Genomic DNA, 19,103 nt, shown 5'->3' on the forward strand with positions numbered 1-19,103 from the left:
TGTCCTTGGGCACTGGCAGGTATCCTCTCACCAATCCTGCCTGACACAAGCCAGCGAGTGCTCAGCCCACTGTGCCATCCAGGAGAACTCTCACCACTCATCTGCTAGATGCCTCTGCTTATTTTTCTCATTAAAAAATTCCCCAAAAAGATGAAGGATGAAACTAGACAAATATTTTTTCTTACAGGAATCAGTTCAAAATTTAGAAATGAGCAAGCATCCAGAAATGCCTAATGAATCAAAAAACCCTGCTCATGTCTGAAATTCCAGAAGAATCCCTAAGGAACCACGTACCCACTATCAATCCCAACCTTCATGATGATGAGCTCTGGTACTGAACTGGTGTGAGCATGAATCCTGCATTCTGCTCCCACCAGTGCTGCCAGCGAGGTACAGCCTCACACAGCTGGAACAGAGTGAATTGTGAGACAAATTCCACTCTTTTTTTGGAAAACTTTTTATTAATAACCCATTAGTTAAGGAATATAAGGACAATGTCTTCTTACACTTTAACACTAAAGAGTATTTGTGGAGTTAAGAACAGTCTTTGAAGAAAGAAAGTTATAATAAAGTACAGCATGGAACCAAGCACAGACACAACCTTCAAACAAGATCAAGTTCTGGTTACACATCTTTATGCACTGTGCAGAAAATGAAATTTAACTTGAAAATACAAGCAAGTGAATACAATAACAGAAACAGATGGTACATTTCTGCTGGCTAAACACTTCTTTTCTAACAAAAGTATTGATTAGAAAAGACACAATGATTCCTTCAAAACACCTATTATTAATGAGATCAAAACCATACACAGTATTCTAGTAAAATGGTTGTTTTCCTACACAGCAACATTTCATGGGCTGATTGTTAGCTAGTAATGTAAAAAAATTCTCAAACTCTAAATTATCTCATTCAAACTATTTAAACCAGAACTTTGCTGCCTGTTAAGTAAGAAATCAAGTCAACAAAAAGCTGATAGAGGTTTTTATCTGAGTTGCATGTTTTGTGTAACGAGAAATGAAAAGAAATAAAAGGATGAGAATTGTGACTCTCACAGCTGCATGGGGAATATACAGTTGTGTAGCCAAACAGTAACATTAATACTAGAAAATTATGCCAGTGAGACAAACCTGACATTTTAACAATGTAAAACAATATACACCAGCCAAAAAGCTGAACAGCAATAATCTTTAGTGTTAACTGAAAGGAAGAAAACGAAGAAAGGAGCCTGGTGTGCAGGAACAGATATTAAGCATGATGGGTAATTAAAGGTATGAACAGTTTGTGTGCCTGTGAGATATCTGCAAGAAAGCGACTTATGATAAAAAATTATATGCACTGGTTGTTTCAGCTTTACACATCAAACGTGTATTATGTGTCTCCTTCAATTCACTTCCAGCTGAGACTGAAAGGTCAGGGCAGGGGGGACCTGGGGCACAGCTCAGCTGGACAGGGGCACTCAGCACTCTGTGTGGATGTGTGCTGGTCCAGGGACAGCTTTGGTGCTGCCGGTCAGCCGTGACCTCTTGGCTCCAAGGGAACTGTCTGGATTTCTGCAACTGAGGTCTGGCCTACCGGCCCACGGCCACCACAGCTCTTGGACAGCCAAACTGCCAGCTCCACACCCCGGTACAGCTGGGGGAAGTGGAACGAGATCAGAACCAGCCTCAGCAGAAGGTGACAAAAGTGTTTTAGGGATGCGTCAACAAAATTGTGTGTGGTCTGCTGCATCTCCCCAAAACTCTCTGAGCCTGTATCTATTGTGGTGGTTTGGTGGTTGGCCCGAAGTGATCCAGGGGAATGGTGCCCCACTGTGCCTGTTTGTGTGGGCTGCACTGACAGGCAGGGACAGCCTTCAGGCAGCTCAGGGCTGTAGGACTGCTGAAGGCTGCACAGGCAAAGCAGGGGGTGCATGTACAAGGGAGCACCCCAGAACTGTGCCACACTCCTCCATCAGCCTCCATCCCCTTCCATCTCCCTGGAGGGAAAGTGGCCATGGCAATGTGGCAATGTGGCAATGCAGGGCCTGTTCTGTCCCTGAGGAGGGGCAAGGACTCTGTGGAACTAACTGGGACCTGAGGGCCACCTGCACAATGTCCCCCCACTCTCCGCAGCGAGTGCCAGGCCTTGCCCAGCTGGAGGGTTTGTACCTCTGCATCCCCCCCACAGACCTTATTGCCTGCAATAACACTTCACTGCCTTACCTGTAACCCTGAGAAGTCACGAGCTTCAAAGTCCTGTGGCAGTGGGTTCTGGAGGTTATTTACACACTTCCTCTGCCCAGTTATGTTTCCTTGCCTTTCTAGCTCCTCGCTCCAGTAGCACACACACATCAACTCCTGCCTTCGCCTGCTCACTGGCACTGATTTCCAGTCTCTGTCCCACAGTATTCCAGAGTCATGGCTATTCAGAGCATGGAACAGCGTTTCTGAGACTCCTCAAGAAACCAAGCAGGAGAAAAAGAGAGCAATCACAATGACTGGAAACACAGCTGGCTACCAGAACAGTGTGTCATACTGGGAGGAGGTGCTGCCAGCTGGGGAGAGGTGGAAGCCCCAATATCCTTCCCATCGCGGTACATGGAGGCTTGGAGGTTCTCATCTGCCGAAGAGCTGGAGGTAAAAGGATTGCAGGGTGCTGGTGAAGGAAGGTTCTCCATGCTGCAAGCAGTGGTACCTCCACCCAGTCATCACCAGGAAAAACAAAATCTAAAGTCTTTTATAGGATCTCAAGTTGGCACACAGTTTCCCCATACACCCTGGGGAGAATTTCAGCAAGAAAAGAGGAAGGTGGGCATCTTTTCCTTCGCTTTTTAAACAAGTGGTGAGATGTCTGAATCCTCCAGGAAGGCAGAACATTAACCAAACACCCACGAACAGAATTACCGATCTTTGTTAACTCCAAGCAGTTGGTCCAATCTTGTAGCATTCGCAGTCAAACCCTGCAAACCTGGAGCAGGACAGAGACAGGCTAAAAAAAGTAGAGGAAAGTCCACTCCCAGCAGGGCCAGGCTGAGAGACATGTCAGCAGTGAGCAAACAGCATCAGCAGCAGGAGTCACTGGATGATTTTCAAGCCAGACTGACTGGTATGAGACCAAAGATTTCATTTTAATTTTAAAGCTCTGGTGGTGCTCTGCTTTGCAAAAAAAATCCACCCAAAAGCACTTTGGCCAGGACTATCAGAAGTGACTGGAAAATTTAACTTGTTCATCCAAGGCTTTCAGCAAGTCCACTGCTTACAGAAGGCTGCATGCTGCTCTCTGTAAATCAAAACCATCTGAGATGTCTCCACACAGGCACTCAAAAAAAAAGAAAAAAGAAATACATGCCCCCAGTATCACAGGTTACTTCTGCAATTGCTGGTTTTTTCTATTTGTTAGTATAAGCTTGTTGAGGAAAGATGGATCGACGTCCTGCCAGCTAAAGCAGTCTCCTTTGGCAGCTGCTGCAAAACACAGTCCTACAGAGAGACACAATCCAACTCTATGGCTGTAGAGAAGGTGTCAAGAAACAAAGCAAGAGAGACATCAGATCTGCAGCACTATGTGTTAAAGAGTCAACAACCAGTGCAAACATATTCTTTAGAAAAAGGCAGTATAAGAATAAGTTAAAACCTATAGTGGACTATAACCAATGAGTAGATCTACTGCTTTTTTTTTTTTTTTCCTCCAACAGACATGAGGTAGTTGTGTTGTTAGGGAGAAAAAAATAAAGTAAGAGAGAAGTAGTAAAAATGCTACTCTACACCACACACTATTCCACTTTATAAAATTAAATAATATAAAGATGTTTCAAGGAAATAAAAATACATGTTGTACATTAAAAGGACAGATGTGTACCTAAAATATTAGGTACAAGAACCTACATAAAACAAAGCCCAGGCTGGTGAAAAGACCCAGACACTGCAGAAGGTTCTATATAGTACAAGTTGTTAGAGGCACTCGTAGAGTGTGTAATAAAAGGCCACTACATCAGCCTGCTAGTAGTAGTTACTGTGGTAGCGCACACAGAGAGCCTGGTAATCCTTCTAACCACGGGAGGGCAGAAAAGGCTGGTGCTTACAGCTCACTGCCTTTGTTTCTGGGCCTTCCACCCCCTCGTGGGACTCCTGTGCCAGAATTCATCCCAACGCTGCCACCGGGCAGTCGGTAGTGCCCGGGCACTCCCCGGGGACAAGGCAGTTGAGAAGGATCCCTCGGTGCCACTTCCCAGCACTAAAGGATGCCTTGCCAGTGGCCTCGAGGGCTGGTGAAGTGAGAGCCCCAGCCTGGCGCAGAAGGCTCCGCTGCATCGCGGTCCCGTGTCAGACTTTGGCAGACGGCTCAGTCCTGCTCCCACCAACACCCAGTTCCCCATCGGCTGCAGTGGGTGCAAGACGGGCCCTTACCAAAGGCCTCTGGAGAGCTGAGAGGTCCAAGCCCTGCTGCTGAGATGCTGCACCTGCCCAGCTCCTGCTGGGCTCAGCCAGCCGAGGGCAGGCAGCACCTCACAGGGACAGGCTCTCCTCGTGCTTCGGCTCTGCTGAGATCAAAATCAGATCAGTTCATTCTTTGTGATCGTGGACATGTGCCACGTTCTCAGATGCTGAGGATGGACTGGTTAAACCAGAGTTACTACAGAGCAGGGCCTCCTCAGGCGCTGTGGAAAGCAACTGGCACTTGACTGGCTGCACATCACCCCTGCCTTCCTGGATGGAGTCTGAATCTCCACTCTCCACCGAATCCAGACCGTCTCCCTGCCTGTGGAAGCCATTGGTGAGCCCACAGATGCAAACAGCCTCTGGTTTTTCAGTCTTTGTGTCGGTACAGAGCAGCTCAGCCTGGGCCTGAGCCTCCAAATTGTCTGTGCAGTCCACCAACACTTGGCCAGTGTCCTGCTGGGAGCTGGGAGAGACAGGAAGAGCCAGCTCTGCCGAGGGGAGCTCTTCGGGCTCCTGATCCTCCATTTCTGTCTCTTCACTCTCCAGGGTGTGCAGCTGGGAGTCGTAGTCTCTGTCAGAGGCTGAAAAATCAGAATGGACGATGACCTCTGCTTCTACTTGGTGGAGGCTGGCTGGCAGGTGGCTTTTCTTTGCTTCGTTCTGTTAGTGAACAGGAGAGAAATTTAAAAAAAATAATAAAAAAAAAGGTAAAGTAACTGAAATTCAGATAATTGAGGCTGTGACCAACGCAAGCACTAAAATATATTTATTTTTAATCCCACTGAGTGAAATGGGATGTACATATGCCTCTATTAAGCATTATCTTGATATGTTTCTCAGAGCTTAGGTCTTAAGAAGCAACTCAAATCACTTCAGGATTATTATTTCTATTTTATGTTTGAGAAAGCAAGTCCCAAGGGAGCAAAGTGATTTGCTCACAGTTTCTTGGCAGGATGGAGCAACCATTCCTCCAAGCCTCTGTCAAAGACCACAATTTTCAAATCTCACCAGTCTGTTTCCATATTAAGGGCCAGATTTTTACAGGCTGAGTGCGCAGCACTGTAGGAAACTGGCTTCTGAGATGGATAAAGGGGTTCCCTTCACTTTCATCATTTAATTTCGGCTACATATCACAAAGTGTGTGTTTGTTAAAGCCCTGGTCACAGCCTGCAAGCGTCTGTGTCAATTCAAGCACTTTAATTCAGAAAGAAAACAGAAAGTTCTGCTCCACAGTGCTTGGAGTGGAATTCAGGCTACAGATCTCCACAAATCTGGCTGACAGGCAGGTCATTTTGTGAGATTATCACTCAATAATTTACCAGACAAATTATCGTAGAAGCTCACAAAGAGCTCTCCAGGCAATCGAGGCTCAGATTCTGGGCTGAGTGAAGACAATTCAGAGTATGGAAGCGATATCCCACGTGTAATTTGCGCTTTCTGTTGAAGCCAACTTTGAGCATCATTTACATATTTTAACACTTTTCTCTTTTGTTGACAAACTCTGATGGGTAAGCTGTGCTGTAAATGCTGCCCTGTAATTGGGCTGTAAAACATTGTCTTAACTCTATCACAATGTTAATTACATCCTGTATAATTGATTTTCACACCACTATCTAAGAAGGAGACATAGATAGGTTACTTAAAAGTATTTGCTGGGGAGGGGTGGGGAATGAACTTTTTCAGAGAACAACCAAAGAAATCTTCCGGTACAGAGTCAGCCTGAGCAGGTGCCAGCTTGCTTTGCTAAGACAGTGGCACAGATGTACACTCTCCCAAACACAGGAGTGCATATTTATTCCACTGACGCAATATCAGAAATAGGATTTCCTCCTAGCACACAAGCGCAAGGAAAATTGCTCTGCCCTGTCTGGAGAAGGGAGTTTAAATCAACCCTTGATCTTTGACTCCTTTTACAGCCAAAAATGCAATCCCTCTGTCAGGCAAGCAGGCTGTAGATCTTACTGACTGTGCTGAGCGCTGCAGCTCCTAACTCACTCAGGCTGATCGCTGCACAGCCACAGCAAAGACTTCAAGCAGACTGCTGGTGCCTGGCACCAGGTCCTCAGGAACCAGAACTGCCACAACCCTGCTGACAACCGAGCTGCTGAGCCCACCTGGCCATCGCCAGATGAACAAGCCCACAAAAAGGGGCTGCAAAAAGGAGAACGGGAGATGGAGAACATAAATGGAAAACCCACGTGAGAACACACAAGTCAACAAAGCCCCGAAGACACCCACCATCACAGCATCATAAACCAGGGCTTGTAAGAGAAGCTTCTGCCCTGCACTGGAGGGGAGCTTCAGTGACCCATTGACAGCAGAGAGAGGCTCTTTGGTGATGGTGTCCCCGTATCTGGTGATGCTGTTTGTCCAGGCCTGGTTGGCTGATTTATTCCACGAAGACTGCAGGAGAGAAGTGGCAAGAGAAAAGATGCAGTTATCACAGACACTGATTCTTATCCTCATATACCTGAAATGAGAAGCAGCTTGAAAAAGGCAAGTGCAAGTTGGGAAAATACCATAAATGTGGAGGACACTTCTGATAGCATCAAAATAAAAAGTGCTCTGCAATGGACTCACACAGTCCCTGCCTTAGAACTGGCTTAATTGCTGTTACATGGGCTGATGCAGAGCACAGGAATAAAAGAGGCCAGATGGTTCACAACTGCTTGCATAAGGGGCTTTCCACTGATTCTCAGATTGTGAGGCCAGCAGGTAAATCATGGCACAGACATCATTTAGAGGTCCACTGGAATCAACTCTCTGCAAAACTGCAACAGCCCAGAGCAGAATGAGCCTTCTGAAAAATACCACAGAGCTGGGAAGATCTGGAGCTGAGTGACCACAATCTTTGCTTTGGCACAAGTGATGCTCCACAGCACACAGAAGGACCCTCACCCGTGGGCAGTGCCCTGTGTGCTCCAGTAAGAGCTGGACATTCTGCTAAATCGCTCACTCTGCAGCACAGACGAGATCCTGCTCCAAGCCAGGACTTGGGAAAACACTCTGTCATTCCTCATCGACACAAAGGCACAAAATTGGGGGCCTTAATTTTTTTAATTTTTTTTTTTTTACAACAGACCACCAAGCAATTCTTTGCTCAGCTTTAAATCCCCTGGGCAACCAGTGTTACCTTGTTTGTAGTTCTAATTAAATTATATGGGCTGAACGCAATTTGTTCTGGGTTCTTTCAGCTTCCCCTTGCAATAAACTGTTGAATGCACACCTCTGTGTATGGGAAATGTGTGTCTTTAAGAGCTGAAGTTATTTAACAGCTCAGACTATTAGTTCACAGGCAGAAAAGTATTTTCTTTCCAGGTTTTGATTTTATTGAGCTGTCCTGCATGTACCTGAGCTGAGCCTTGCTAGTACTCACATATACACATGCACACTCAACACAGATTTAAGGACCACACAGGCCCATTATCTCTGGCCCTGTTCCAGAGATGCCACACCTTGTGTGGGTACAAGAGAGGCTAAAGAGGAAGAAGAAGAGAAAATCCTGACCTGACGACAGCGAGTGCACACACACAGGAATACTGGTGGTGTGAGCACGATGGCTGTGGAGATACCCAGCACATCTGTTCAAACCCACTGACCCTCTATTGCTCACTGCCAGGAGAAGCCCAGGTTCCTGCTCTGCATATGTGGCTGCTCCTTAGGCCAAATCTATTCCAACAACCGCCAATGTAGCGTGAGCCCAGCCGAGACAGCGAGGAGATTTCTGACATCAGCCTGACCTTGGGTGAGTCATTTGACCTCCTTGTGCCTCGGTCCATCTGGCTGAAAATTAGGTAGAAATACACGACCAGATGTTGTATGTGAGCCAGGCATTCCTAAGTCAGCTATTTAGCAAGAAGCAAATGCTACCTCATGCTGCCAGGGCTGGCAGAAGGACACTGAAGCGCTCCTGGATGCGCTGAAGGGCGGCTGGAGCTGCTCTAAACCCTCTGTCCACCCTTGCCCAGGCATCCAGATGTCTCAACACCTTGTGGGAGGCAGAGCCATGTTACATCCTCACACCTCCCCCAGGTCACAGGAGCTTTGCTGCTGCCTCGAGCAGTGAAAGGCCTCATTGATATGCCAACAGCCTGCAGAACTGCGATGTCCAAGCTCAGCACTGTGGCTATCAAACATTTGCTAATTTAGATGTGGATGCTTGAGGCAGTGTCTTTTCCATTTCTCTCTCTGCAATCCTCAACGATATATTCTGAGCCAAAAGCCTTCCCTAATTGCTCTGTTTCTAAGTGGACAATCATTAAACTACGCTTTAATAGCGAGAAATCAACCAAGCGATCACAGAGAGCTCACAATAAGGAATATCTCCACACGCGAGTGCTCAAGGAGCGTGTTCAATTTGCTTCTGCTGCCATCTGAAAGGCTTTCTGCAGCTACATCCCTGACTGATGGCTTCTGTGCCTCTTCCAAGGAACATACGTTACTGAGCAAATAGTGCCTGGAAATTTCAGCGCTGAACCTACACAAATCTGCACACATGCACCAAATGTGTGTCCTGTTAGAGATGCCTGCATGCATATTTGCCATCAGAGAGATCTGAGCATCGTACGCAGACACACACACACACGCAGAGCAAACTCAAAACCTTCTTGCAGGCATCTTGTGAATACCAAAAAACGTGGAAAGAAACAGGCAGCTCTACTGCAATCCCCCATGGACCATCTGTTAGCGGAAATGTCAATCTGCCATGTTTACATAGGTTTTGATGACTCTGGGAACAGCCTGTTCAGCTCTGGCTGAAATTGGCTGCAACGAAGAACAAACTTGTTTTGTACCAGTTTGCAACTTTCAACAAACAGAAAAAACCATCAGCCACACAACATGGCCTGTGTCCCACATGTTGTTCGAGCACATTATGTTGGAGAGAGGAAAAAAACAGCAAAATACAAATCCCTCTTGGGGCTTAGTCTCTAAGGTTGGGCAGCAGCAATTAACTCTAGGAGTGTTTTCATCACAGACCTGAAGAAATCTTGTGTGCCTGAAAGCTTCACTGCTTTTTTAAGCAGCATTTTTTTGGTGTAATAAATGATACTATTTCTTTTTACTCAAGGGGAGCTAGTGGGTGGCTGAAGGAAGGAAATATTCTCTTGGTTTTTACAACACAGTAATGAAGGGAAGGAGCAAGGAGTGTCAGTCTAATACTAATATAAAGAGGGAAAAATCTCTTTGTCAGTTCACTGAAAACACAAGAATGAAAACTAATAAAAACATCTTCCAATAAAAGACATTTCCATTACAGCTAAATCCTTATCAAAGCAAACAAGCCTTTTCATTTTAGCCTTTTTATAGAAACTCCAACTGGTAAAAACGTGCCTAGATCGTGTTACCTTCTCAGCGACAAGTCATGATTTCATGCAAATATATGAGCTGAGAATGAACACATAGCAAAAGTTCAGCTCGAAACCTTCCCTGTTTTTTCAGGACGGTTATTTAAAGTAGCTTGAAGTCCTGTGCAAAACGAGGCTGGGGGTGTTTCAGATGTACCCAGCTTTTGAGAGCAGTACAGCCGAGAGAAAGGATTCATTACTGCACAGCAGCGGGTGGGAGTGGGAAAGCTCCGTGTCACGCAAACGCAGCGACATCCCTGCCTGCAGCTGGGCTGCAGCACAACACAGACCTCTCCCCAGCAGATGAAGGAGACTCTGCTCGCTGTCACCAGGAGCACAGCTCTCGTCTGAAGCTTCTCAGAAAACATTGGGGCTTCTTTTCCACGCAGAAAAATTTCAACACGAAAATGACAAACAACCCGGGTAGATCCAAGTTTCCTGATGTGTTACAGCTTCTGCTGTCCCTGTCACGGGGATGCTTCGTGGGAAATGCAGTCCTGTGGGAAGGAGGCCCACAGGGAAGGAGAAGGGCAGCAAGCAAGGAAGGCTCCAGCTCACAAGAACAACAACAGCAAACATTTCCAAACCAAAATGCTTGGGTTTGGCTTCATTCAATGAAAAGCTGAAGTCTTCCATGGAAAGCAGATGCTTTTTAACATTCTCCCCCACCCTTTAAATTGCTTGGCCCACAAGCAGCAGTGACAGAGATGTCTGGAGCAGAGCCCATTTTATCATCCTCAGTCCATCTGTCAGAGGAGACAGAGCTGCATCACCACAGCCCGTGCACCCCTGTGTCATTTATAATGGGGCTACCGAGGGCATCAGTCCAGGGGTGCTTGCAAGGGGAAGACAGCAAGAGAGGAAAGTACTTGTCAGTGTATTTAGATATCCTGGTGTGTGACCACTGGAAACACCTAAAGGAAGGAAAATGAACCACTAAATGGCCAGTTGTACTCTGGCCTAATGGAGCTGTGAGCATCCAGAGGGGTCCTGTGCTGACATCTTGGCTGCAGTAGCACCTTGTTGTCCTGCAGGCAGGGACAGGGGGTCCAGAAGGTTCCTCTGGGACTGTCCCACCTTCCATTTGCACCATCTGCACCTCCAGCACTACGTGTAACAGCCCAAGAAGAATCACAGCCCTAAATTTGAAGGAACTGATGATCTTGACTTGAAAATGGCCAAGGGGACATCTCACAATCCTTGCCCACAATTCTTTGCAGGAATCAGTTCCAATCTCAAGAGTTTTAAAGACTTCCTGCCCTCAGTCTGTTCTCCAGGTCCCCACACCTGTAAAACGACATTCACTCACTTCTGACTCCATATGGCATGGGGACAGTCCCTTCTTTGTGTCTATCTAGCGTGGAACATCCAGTCTCCAGTGGAACCTCAGGCTCCCACAAGAATAAAAACAGTAAAGAATAACGGTAAGTAAAGAATGGTAAGTAATGAGTCAGCATAGGAACAACCTGTAGGCACAGAGCAGCCAATGCCAAGTGCCAAGCAGCCAACACAAACCAGGTTTCAGAAGAGTAACCTGAGGACAGAGGGACAAGGAGGCAACAGGAGGTCACAGCTACACAAACCTGCCCTGCAGTGCCAGCAGCCTCAGCCAAGGGTCTGCCCCAGCCAACATCCCCAGCTCTGTGGTGATGTGATATGCTGCTAAACAAAAGGGATCCTTGAGGCATTTCTCACTCCCTCTCTTCAGTGAATAGGACTGTAAGTCATAGTATCCAACCTAGAACACCCTGGGGAGCTTTCCCTTGCCAGGCTGGCCAGGAATTTCCTTCCACAACGATTTTCTCTTTCCTGTGGCTCTCTTGCATTCCTTGCCATGGATTTTCACAGCCCCAACATCACACAGCATGAGAGAAGAAAAGAGAAGGCAACAAAGGCAGCTGGTCACTGCAGGGTGCACAGCTCCCACAACACTGTGTTCCAGGCAGCGTCCCTGGGGGTTTCCAGCTTCAGTGGATGCTGGGGGAAGCTATTTGCAGCACTCAGGACACCCACACCCACTCCACAGCCGCAACCAGTGGCACTCTGTGTACAAGCAGGGAGACCACAACTCACAACTGCTCCTGGCTCCGTTTCCATCCACTGTGGGCACCAGGCATGTGTGCACCATGTACCTGAGACCTGCCCAACTCCCTGACCGCCCAGCCAGGTACATCCCACCACCAGCCAGACATGGGGGCTCTTGGCCACAGCAGCACAAAGCTGTTTCTTGGCCATATTCTTTCCCCACTTGATTACACAGGTCGGAGTACAGAAGGGAAGCAATGGTGCTCAGGTGGCACTCCCAGCAGGATCGGGGCAGCGCAGGGAGCAGGGTCTCCTGCGTGGGAGCACATCTCCCTCCAGTGCCCGCTCCCAGCAACAACAGCCTGTTGCTCCCGGCCACCACTCCATCTTCACCTGCCAGGTCACCGTCCCGGTGACACGGGTGACAACGCTGCTCTCCGGGTGGCTGCTTCCCAGTGACCCTTGCTTCCCTAGCCACATCCATCAAAAAAAAAATAAAAATCCTCAGTGAATTTATCTCTGAGTGGCTGTTCCTCATCCAGTTATGGAAACCCTACAGCCAGAACTGTCCATCTCCCCCACAGCTCTGGTCTGTAACTCTGCTGCTGGGCACTGCCCACTCGGAGGGCCCCAAGCTCTCAGGCTGAGCCCCACGTGGCCAGGCCTTGGCATCGCTCTCTCCAGCCCTGCTCTGCACATTTTCAAATCTTGGTGTAAGCCCTTACAGGCAGGATTGCTCCTCTGGAAGAGAGATCTGGAAATGCTGCCCTCAGAAAGGCCTCACAAAGAAGGGAACTTCCCCCCAGCCTGACCTGTTCTCAGGGCTAAGTCCCCATCACTGAAAACATTTGTTCCTTATTTAACTGGAAGAGCTGTAGGAAATTCCTCACACTCTTCGGCTTGGGTCCAGACAAGCAACCACATTCCACCAAAATCCATAGATGTGGCTTGGCTGCAAACAAACAGCCTGTCCTTCAGCTGAGCGCTGATCTGCCACAGCACGCAGGGATGGCCACAGCTTCACTCACGGGGCTACTAAAGCCAACAGAAGACTTTGTGTTTCCAAAAGATCACACCTGCACTGCCTCTGCCAGCATGGACAGGGCTCGTGGTGAGCCAGGTACCTGAACTCACCTGAAATCGTGACTTGTGACACACGAGTGCGTCGCTGATGCAAACGTGAAATCCCACGCGCTCACAATGCGTTTGTTTTACTGAACCTCCTAATTACTTTACATGCTCTCCCAGGGCTACAAAGAGAGCCATAAACAGATTAACTAAATTAGGCCAATTAAAGGTTCCCTAATGGAATGAAATGTTTCAGGCAAGCTTGAAAGAGGAAAAGGGCAGGGAGGAATGAAAGACAATGCAGTGTCAGGCAAACCAAGCGGGGCAGGAAAAGACTACTTGAAAAAATAAGGTTCACAAAAACCCCACAATTTCACCTCTTGTTTATCTGCAAGAGTATTCCAGCGAACACACTATTTATGGAGGTGGCTCCTTTCAGTCCAAGCAAAAGAGAATCCTGGAAGGCCACGTGTCTGCTCTAGACATCACACCTCCTCCCACCACCCACATGCCACAGCAACACGAATACCACAGCTTTCTGCAGCACCAAGTGTGGCAGCAGCTTCTCAGATTGAGAGGTCACTGTCCCAGGAGATTAAAAGGGGTGGTAGATGCACAGGGATCCCAAATTAGATCCAACAGCCAAGGCTGAGCCAGTCAGGTTTTACAGAGAGGAGAAATGTGTGACTACCCAACACTAAGACTTCTGGCACTGCAGAGCCACGACAGGATCCCAGCCCGGCTGCCCAGCAGCCACACACCAAACAAAGGCTCTTGCCAAAGGGGCGAGCCCAGTCCCCACGTGCACGGGGTCCTTACCTTCCTCTTCCCGTGGAAGATGTCCTCAGGGAGGCTCGTGTGGATGAGGCTGTGCACTTCTGCCAGCTCTGTGATGTCCCCCAGGGGCATGGGCGCATCCTCTGGGAGTGGGGACATGAGGGACTCGAGCTCATGGGAGTCCAGGGTGGCACTGGCAGAGGCCACCCCTTGCCTGCTCCGGTGGTAGTACGTGTGGTTGCCAGCCTGGGAATCCAGGCCTGGCAGGGCCTCCCTGAGGGAAAACAAGCGAGAGTTGACATCTCAGCTGGTCCTTGGGCAAGTGACCAGGCCCAAGCTCTGCCTTGCCACTCCTGGGAATGTTCTTTATCATCACGTGCCACTGTAACACCTTTCACTGCAGATATATCTCTGCACTGCCTTGGCTGATGCCAAAGCTCAGACAAATCCCGCTGTGGGATGCAAAGCTGTCCCTCTGCCAGCAAACCCCAAGGGCAGGAGATACCACGAGTCCCAGCACAAGCAGGTGCTCACCCCCCCCGGTCCATGGGGAGCTGTGTCACTCCTGTCACCTCTGCTTTAGAGGTTAGCGATGAAACAGGACAGGAAAGTTTAGTGGCCGCATTAGGATACGATTTCAGAAGCTGTTTGTTCCTAGTCCCGAGATCTGCTGTGAGCTCAAAGCCCTTCTGAACAACTGAGCTGTTTTCTGCTCATGGTAATTTCCAAATGCTTGTGGCTGGATTCAGACCCCTGGGACAGCAGAGGCCTTTGGGCTGTATCCAATCCTCCTTAAACCAGCCTGTCACTCACTGGGGAGTCTTTCGTCATTTTCCCAGATGGAAATTAAACTGTTTCCAAACATCTATAGAGCTGTCCAACCTCAGAGGCAAAATACCACTCACACTAACAGACACAGGTAATAAACTGGTTCTTCCATTTTCTTGGGGCTTTCTCTTTCTCTGAAAAAAAGCCCCTCTACTAGTCTAAGAATGCAAATTGAAGAGAAACTACTGAAAAAATTCATCAGTGAAAAGATTATACAGAATATACTCCTTATCCATCCCCAGATCCAATCTGTGCATTAACCATCCCCTACACCACACCCCAAGCAGCTCAGCTGAGCAGGGCAGGCAGCTCACAGTGCTTCTGTCTCCTTCCACAGCAGCCTCCTTCACCCGAGGTGCCACCCACCTGTGCTTGCTGTTGCGGAAGCTGGCACACATGCAGAAGAGAATGCAGAGCAGCCCCAGGCACACCCCCACGATGATCCCTGTCACAGAGTGGATATCCAGGACATCTGTGAGGGGAAGGAACGACAGCCACATCATTTCAGCTGCTAGCAGGAAGAGGGCACGGAGTGTCTCATGTTCAGAGGAGCACCAGCTGCACTAAACCAAACGCGTTTAAAAGGTCCTCCTAACCCAACTGTTCTGTGGTTCTGATTCTACAAACAGGAAACAATAAAATTCCTTGGCAGGGACAATTCAGAGCAAACTGGCATCTATGCACATTCATTAATGTCATGCTACAGCAAGATGCAGGTTGCACGTGCCCTTCCAGAGGAACCAGGATGGGGAAGAGATGAAGTTTGGCTGTGGGATGGGTTCTGGAGCTGCACATCTGAGGGCTCTGCTCTGATCCTCTGCACTGCCCTGCAGAGAATCCCACCTCGCATCCTCCACAGCGACACCAGGCAACCGGCAAACAGAAATGTCAAATCAGTCTCCAGCAACGCAATTCCCTTCCTGCCCTGGGGTAAGGGGGAATTCATACCAGACAGCTTTTCCCTGAGGGTGTGCACATCCTTAACGTTGGAATAGGGACCGGATCCCACCACTGTCTTTGCTCCCATCTTGAAGAAGTATCTGGTATCACTTTCCAGGCCATGCACTTCAGTGCTGAAGATGTTTCCTGACCAAAAGCAAATCAAAAGAGATTTAAAATGTTCTGTTTCAAGAGTATTCAGAGGCTACAGCAAAGCAGCTATGGAACTGCTGGACCCTCAGAAGTGAGGGATTTGGGGACATTTTTGTGCATTTCATACACCTCTTCAGTAATAATGAACCTCCTGCTTACAGATCGGACAATACAGATTGTGTGTGACTCTGCTGGCACACGTTTTTCTAGGAATTACTGGCTGCCAGGCTGGATCTGTGGGATATTTCCTGGCTGATGATGGCTATTTCAGCCCCAGACATGTATGATTTCATGTCTCTCAGCAGCCATGTCCCTGCTATGACCAGGTCCAGCATATGCTTCAAGAAAACTGCCAGGATGAACCCTTCAATATTTGTCTGCACAAAGTGAGGCAGAAATCAGGGCAGCAGGACTGAGCAACCAGGGCTCAGTCAGTCAAGAAAGGAGGCAGGAGGACTGTGGGGCATCACAGTACCCAGAGGAGGCTCACCTTCTCGTGTCAGCAAGGTCCACATGTCATCTGGCTGTGTGTTGTTGGCGTTGTACAGGATGAGATACTCCACAATGATGCCATTGGGCTCCACAGGTGGGCACCAGTGCACCTGCACAGCGTAGGGGTTGAGAGGGTGCAGCCGCAGGTCAGACGGAGGAGTGGAGGGGCCTGGAAGGGACAAACAAACACCCAGCCTGAGCAGCAGGAAGTGGAGCAGAGCACTCACCCCCAGAGGGCCTCCCAGCATGTACTCAAAGTTGTCAGAGCTTCGAGGGGGTCTGAGATCACATGTCTCAGGGGCACATTAGGAGGGACCCAAGAGGAAAGGCAGAAGTGAGGATTTGGTCCCCACAAACACTCACGGTCGGGCAGGGTGAAGCGCTCCACCACGCTGCCGAAGGGCCCGTCGATGCCAACACCGTTGGACTGCACAGCAAACTCGTACCTGGTGTAGGGCTTCAGCCCACTAATGAGAATGTCTTCATCTGAGCTGGAGAGAGAGGACACAGCACGAGACCGTGAACACCTGAGGGTTCTCCCATGTCACCCTGACACCTCACCAGGAACTCTCTAAGAGATTATCCTAACTCTGGCAGTATTTGATTTTCCACCTAAAGCTCCATCTCCTGCAGCCATGTGAATACAAGAACACTCAGCTGCCAGTGGCAGAGCAAAACAGTTCCCAGTCTCCAGGATCATTTCTGATCTACTTGCAGTGAAAAGTGGAAAACAGCCTGGTTAGAGGCGAAAAATGGACACAAGTATTCAGATGTAAAACACATCTCCAAGTTATTAAAACTGCTTAAACTCTAGCAATTTATAGACCAAACCTGTGAGGACCATCTCACAAATCATGAATGCGTAATTGCACCTGGCCGTGCTGTTAACAAGTGTGTACGGTCCAACCACAGCAAAAAAGATGCAGAGATCAGTAAATGATTCCTCCGTATTCGAGTCAAGTCCCACTGCCACATCTCAGCAGCTCTGAACATTATCTGTGACCATGGCAGATACTCCCAGCATATGAAACACCCAGGATTTTGCTAAGTTCTGAAAATTCCATGCAACTTCTTCCTGCCCCGTGCTCATTCCCGACACGAGCACCACATGGCAGATGAAGCTCCTTTACCTGGTGTAGTACGTCACAAGAGAGGCGTTTTTCAGGCCCCAGGGGCTGAAGCGCACGGTGTAGTTGACAATTTTGACTGTTGTGAAGTCAGGTTTCTTCCAGCGGAGCCAGATGGAAGTTGAGCTGTTGGACTCTGCATAGACTTGGACTGGAGGCAGAGGAGGCCCCTTCTGCACAGGGGGATCTAGGGTGCAGCACAAAAAGAGATGTGGAAGTGTACACGGCAGTAATGCCACTCACACCCAGTGGAAGAACAACCCTGGAGAGAAGGGGGATATGGATATTCTACTCCTTTCTCTCCTTCCCAATTCCTCCAACGCATTTTGCAATGACTGTCAAAGTTCCCTTACATTATGACCTTCCCCGTTTTGGTCTTGTCCTTTTTGAAGTTCATCCTCTGTAATCCCTTCCTCTGAAGCCACGTGCCAAGCAGAAGAGACACAACAATTGAAGGGCATTTCTCACCTACTGCTGTTGCAGGTGCCTTTTCTGTTTTGCCCTTCCAAACCGCTGCGTACCCATCTTCGTGCTTATTGAATGCCACCAGCTTCACCTCGTACAGCTTCCCAGGAGCTGGAAAAATCAATCAGGGTTTGCCTTGGGTTATTTTTGTCACCAACCCTCCCTAGTCAGACACGTTTTCTTTGATCCTACCAGCTTTTCTCACCATCCAAGAAAGTAGCGTGAATGTAATAAATACATTTTTTGTTACCTTATACCTAAGTAAATATCACCTAATACCTAAATTACAGCAGGGAGTCCCCCCTCCACTTAGAGGCTTCCCACATATAAACACTGTCTCACAGCTGGTGTACGTTATCAGCACAGCTGCTCTTTGGTTCTCCCCTCACTTTTGACAGAAATTACCAGCAGGAAATCGACTTGTCCAGTGTCCTGGCCTCTAGCACATATACTCAGGATCTCTAGATCTTCCTTCCTTACAAACTACTAAAGAAACCTATATATTCTGACTCCCCTCTCCCCCATGGAAGTGACTGCACTGCACTGTTTATTCCTGAGGAGTGACGATATTCTCTCCTCCCCCAAAATGCACCTCCTGTTTCTGAAGTCCTTTCTGATTTATTCACTGCTGTGAGGATCTTCCTTCCAGCAAGTCCTCAAATGCCCTGTTAAGTCACTGGCAGCCTTTGTTGTATGGTGTCTATTTTGCCTCCACAGCAGAGCTTCCCAATTTGCAATTAGAAAAGCAACAATGGACAGAAAACTCACACCAAAACCCCGAGGGTCCTCATTGCATGCTCCTCCCACCAGAGAGCCTCACACTGTGGGGAATCTCTAACTGAGCTGCAGGACAGGGAGCTCTGACTCCAAGGAGGGCTGCCCTGGTCCAAAATCCACTTCCCTCTTTCCTCCAGCCTTTCATCAGCTTCTTCATTTTTAATGGAGATGTTTAATCAAAGAAACAACTTGGGAGATATAAAGTTCTCAAAGAAAACATTCTCTGCAGCAGCCAGCCCCTTCAGGAGCTCAGCCAGAGCAGTCCACGCTGCCTTTTGTTGCCTTGGCTGCAGCACATGGATGAAGTTCGTTAATTTGGGACATGTCTCTTCATTCCCTGCCCTCACAGATCACTGCTCTCTTTGCCAGACAACGTAAGCAGAATGAAACCTTTCTTACTCATGCCAATTTTATTATTACTGCCCTGATTACACTCCTAGAGGCTGATGGTACTAATTACCAAAGGCTTTTCTCTGCTCCACAACACACGCTCGCGCTCAGAATATAAAAACACTTCAGCCACATTTTTCTCCCCCGAAGAATCCAAAAAGCAAACAGAGTTTTGTCTGCCTCCAAGACAGCCTGATCTGCATTTCCACACTCTCCAGCCACAGAAAAATGTTTCAAACCCACACAAGGGGGATAAGGCCAAAGGGCACTCAGCCTCCGAAGGGCTGGGACCAGGG

At 48.3% G+C, this 19,103-nt stretch overlaps 1 protein-coding gene across 2 annotated transcripts in view; it reads right to left on the bottom strand.

The window, feature by feature from the left end:
* Positions 1–497: 497 nt before the first annotated feature.
* IGDCC4 (immunoglobulin superfamily DCC subclass member 4) overlaps positions 498–19,103 on the bottom strand; it is an 87,375-nt gene continuing 68,769 nt past the window's right edge. For both annotated transcript variants that reach the window (XM_040077787.2, XM_040077786.2), the window contains exons 12-20: positions 17,644–17,751; positions 17,179–17,362; positions 16,412–16,539; positions 16,047–16,217; positions 15,413–15,550; positions 14,831–14,936; positions 13,679–13,910; positions 6,660–6,824; positions 498–5,081 (exon numbers count right to left, since the gene is read on the bottom strand). In XM_040077787.2, coding sequence (XP_039933721.1) covers positions 4,545–5,081; positions 6,660–6,824; positions 13,679–13,910; positions 14,831–14,936; positions 15,413–15,550; positions 16,047–16,217; positions 16,412–16,539; positions 17,179–17,362; positions 17,644–17,751 — 1,769 coding nt within the window. In that variant the 3' untranslated portion in view covers positions 498–4,544. The remainder of the gene's footprint in view (positions 5,082–6,659; positions 6,825–13,678; positions 13,911–14,830; positions 14,937–15,412; positions 15,551–16,046; positions 16,218–16,411; positions 16,540–17,178; positions 17,363–17,643; positions 17,752–19,103) is intronic.

This window comes from Hirundo rustica, chromosome 13 (assembly GCF_015227805.2).
Source record: "Hirundo rustica isolate bHirRus1 chromosome 13, bHirRus1.pri.v3, whole genome shotgun sequence".
NCBI classification, from domain to species: Eukaryota; Metazoa; Chordata; class Aves; order Passeriformes; family Hirundinidae; genus Hirundo; species Hirundo rustica.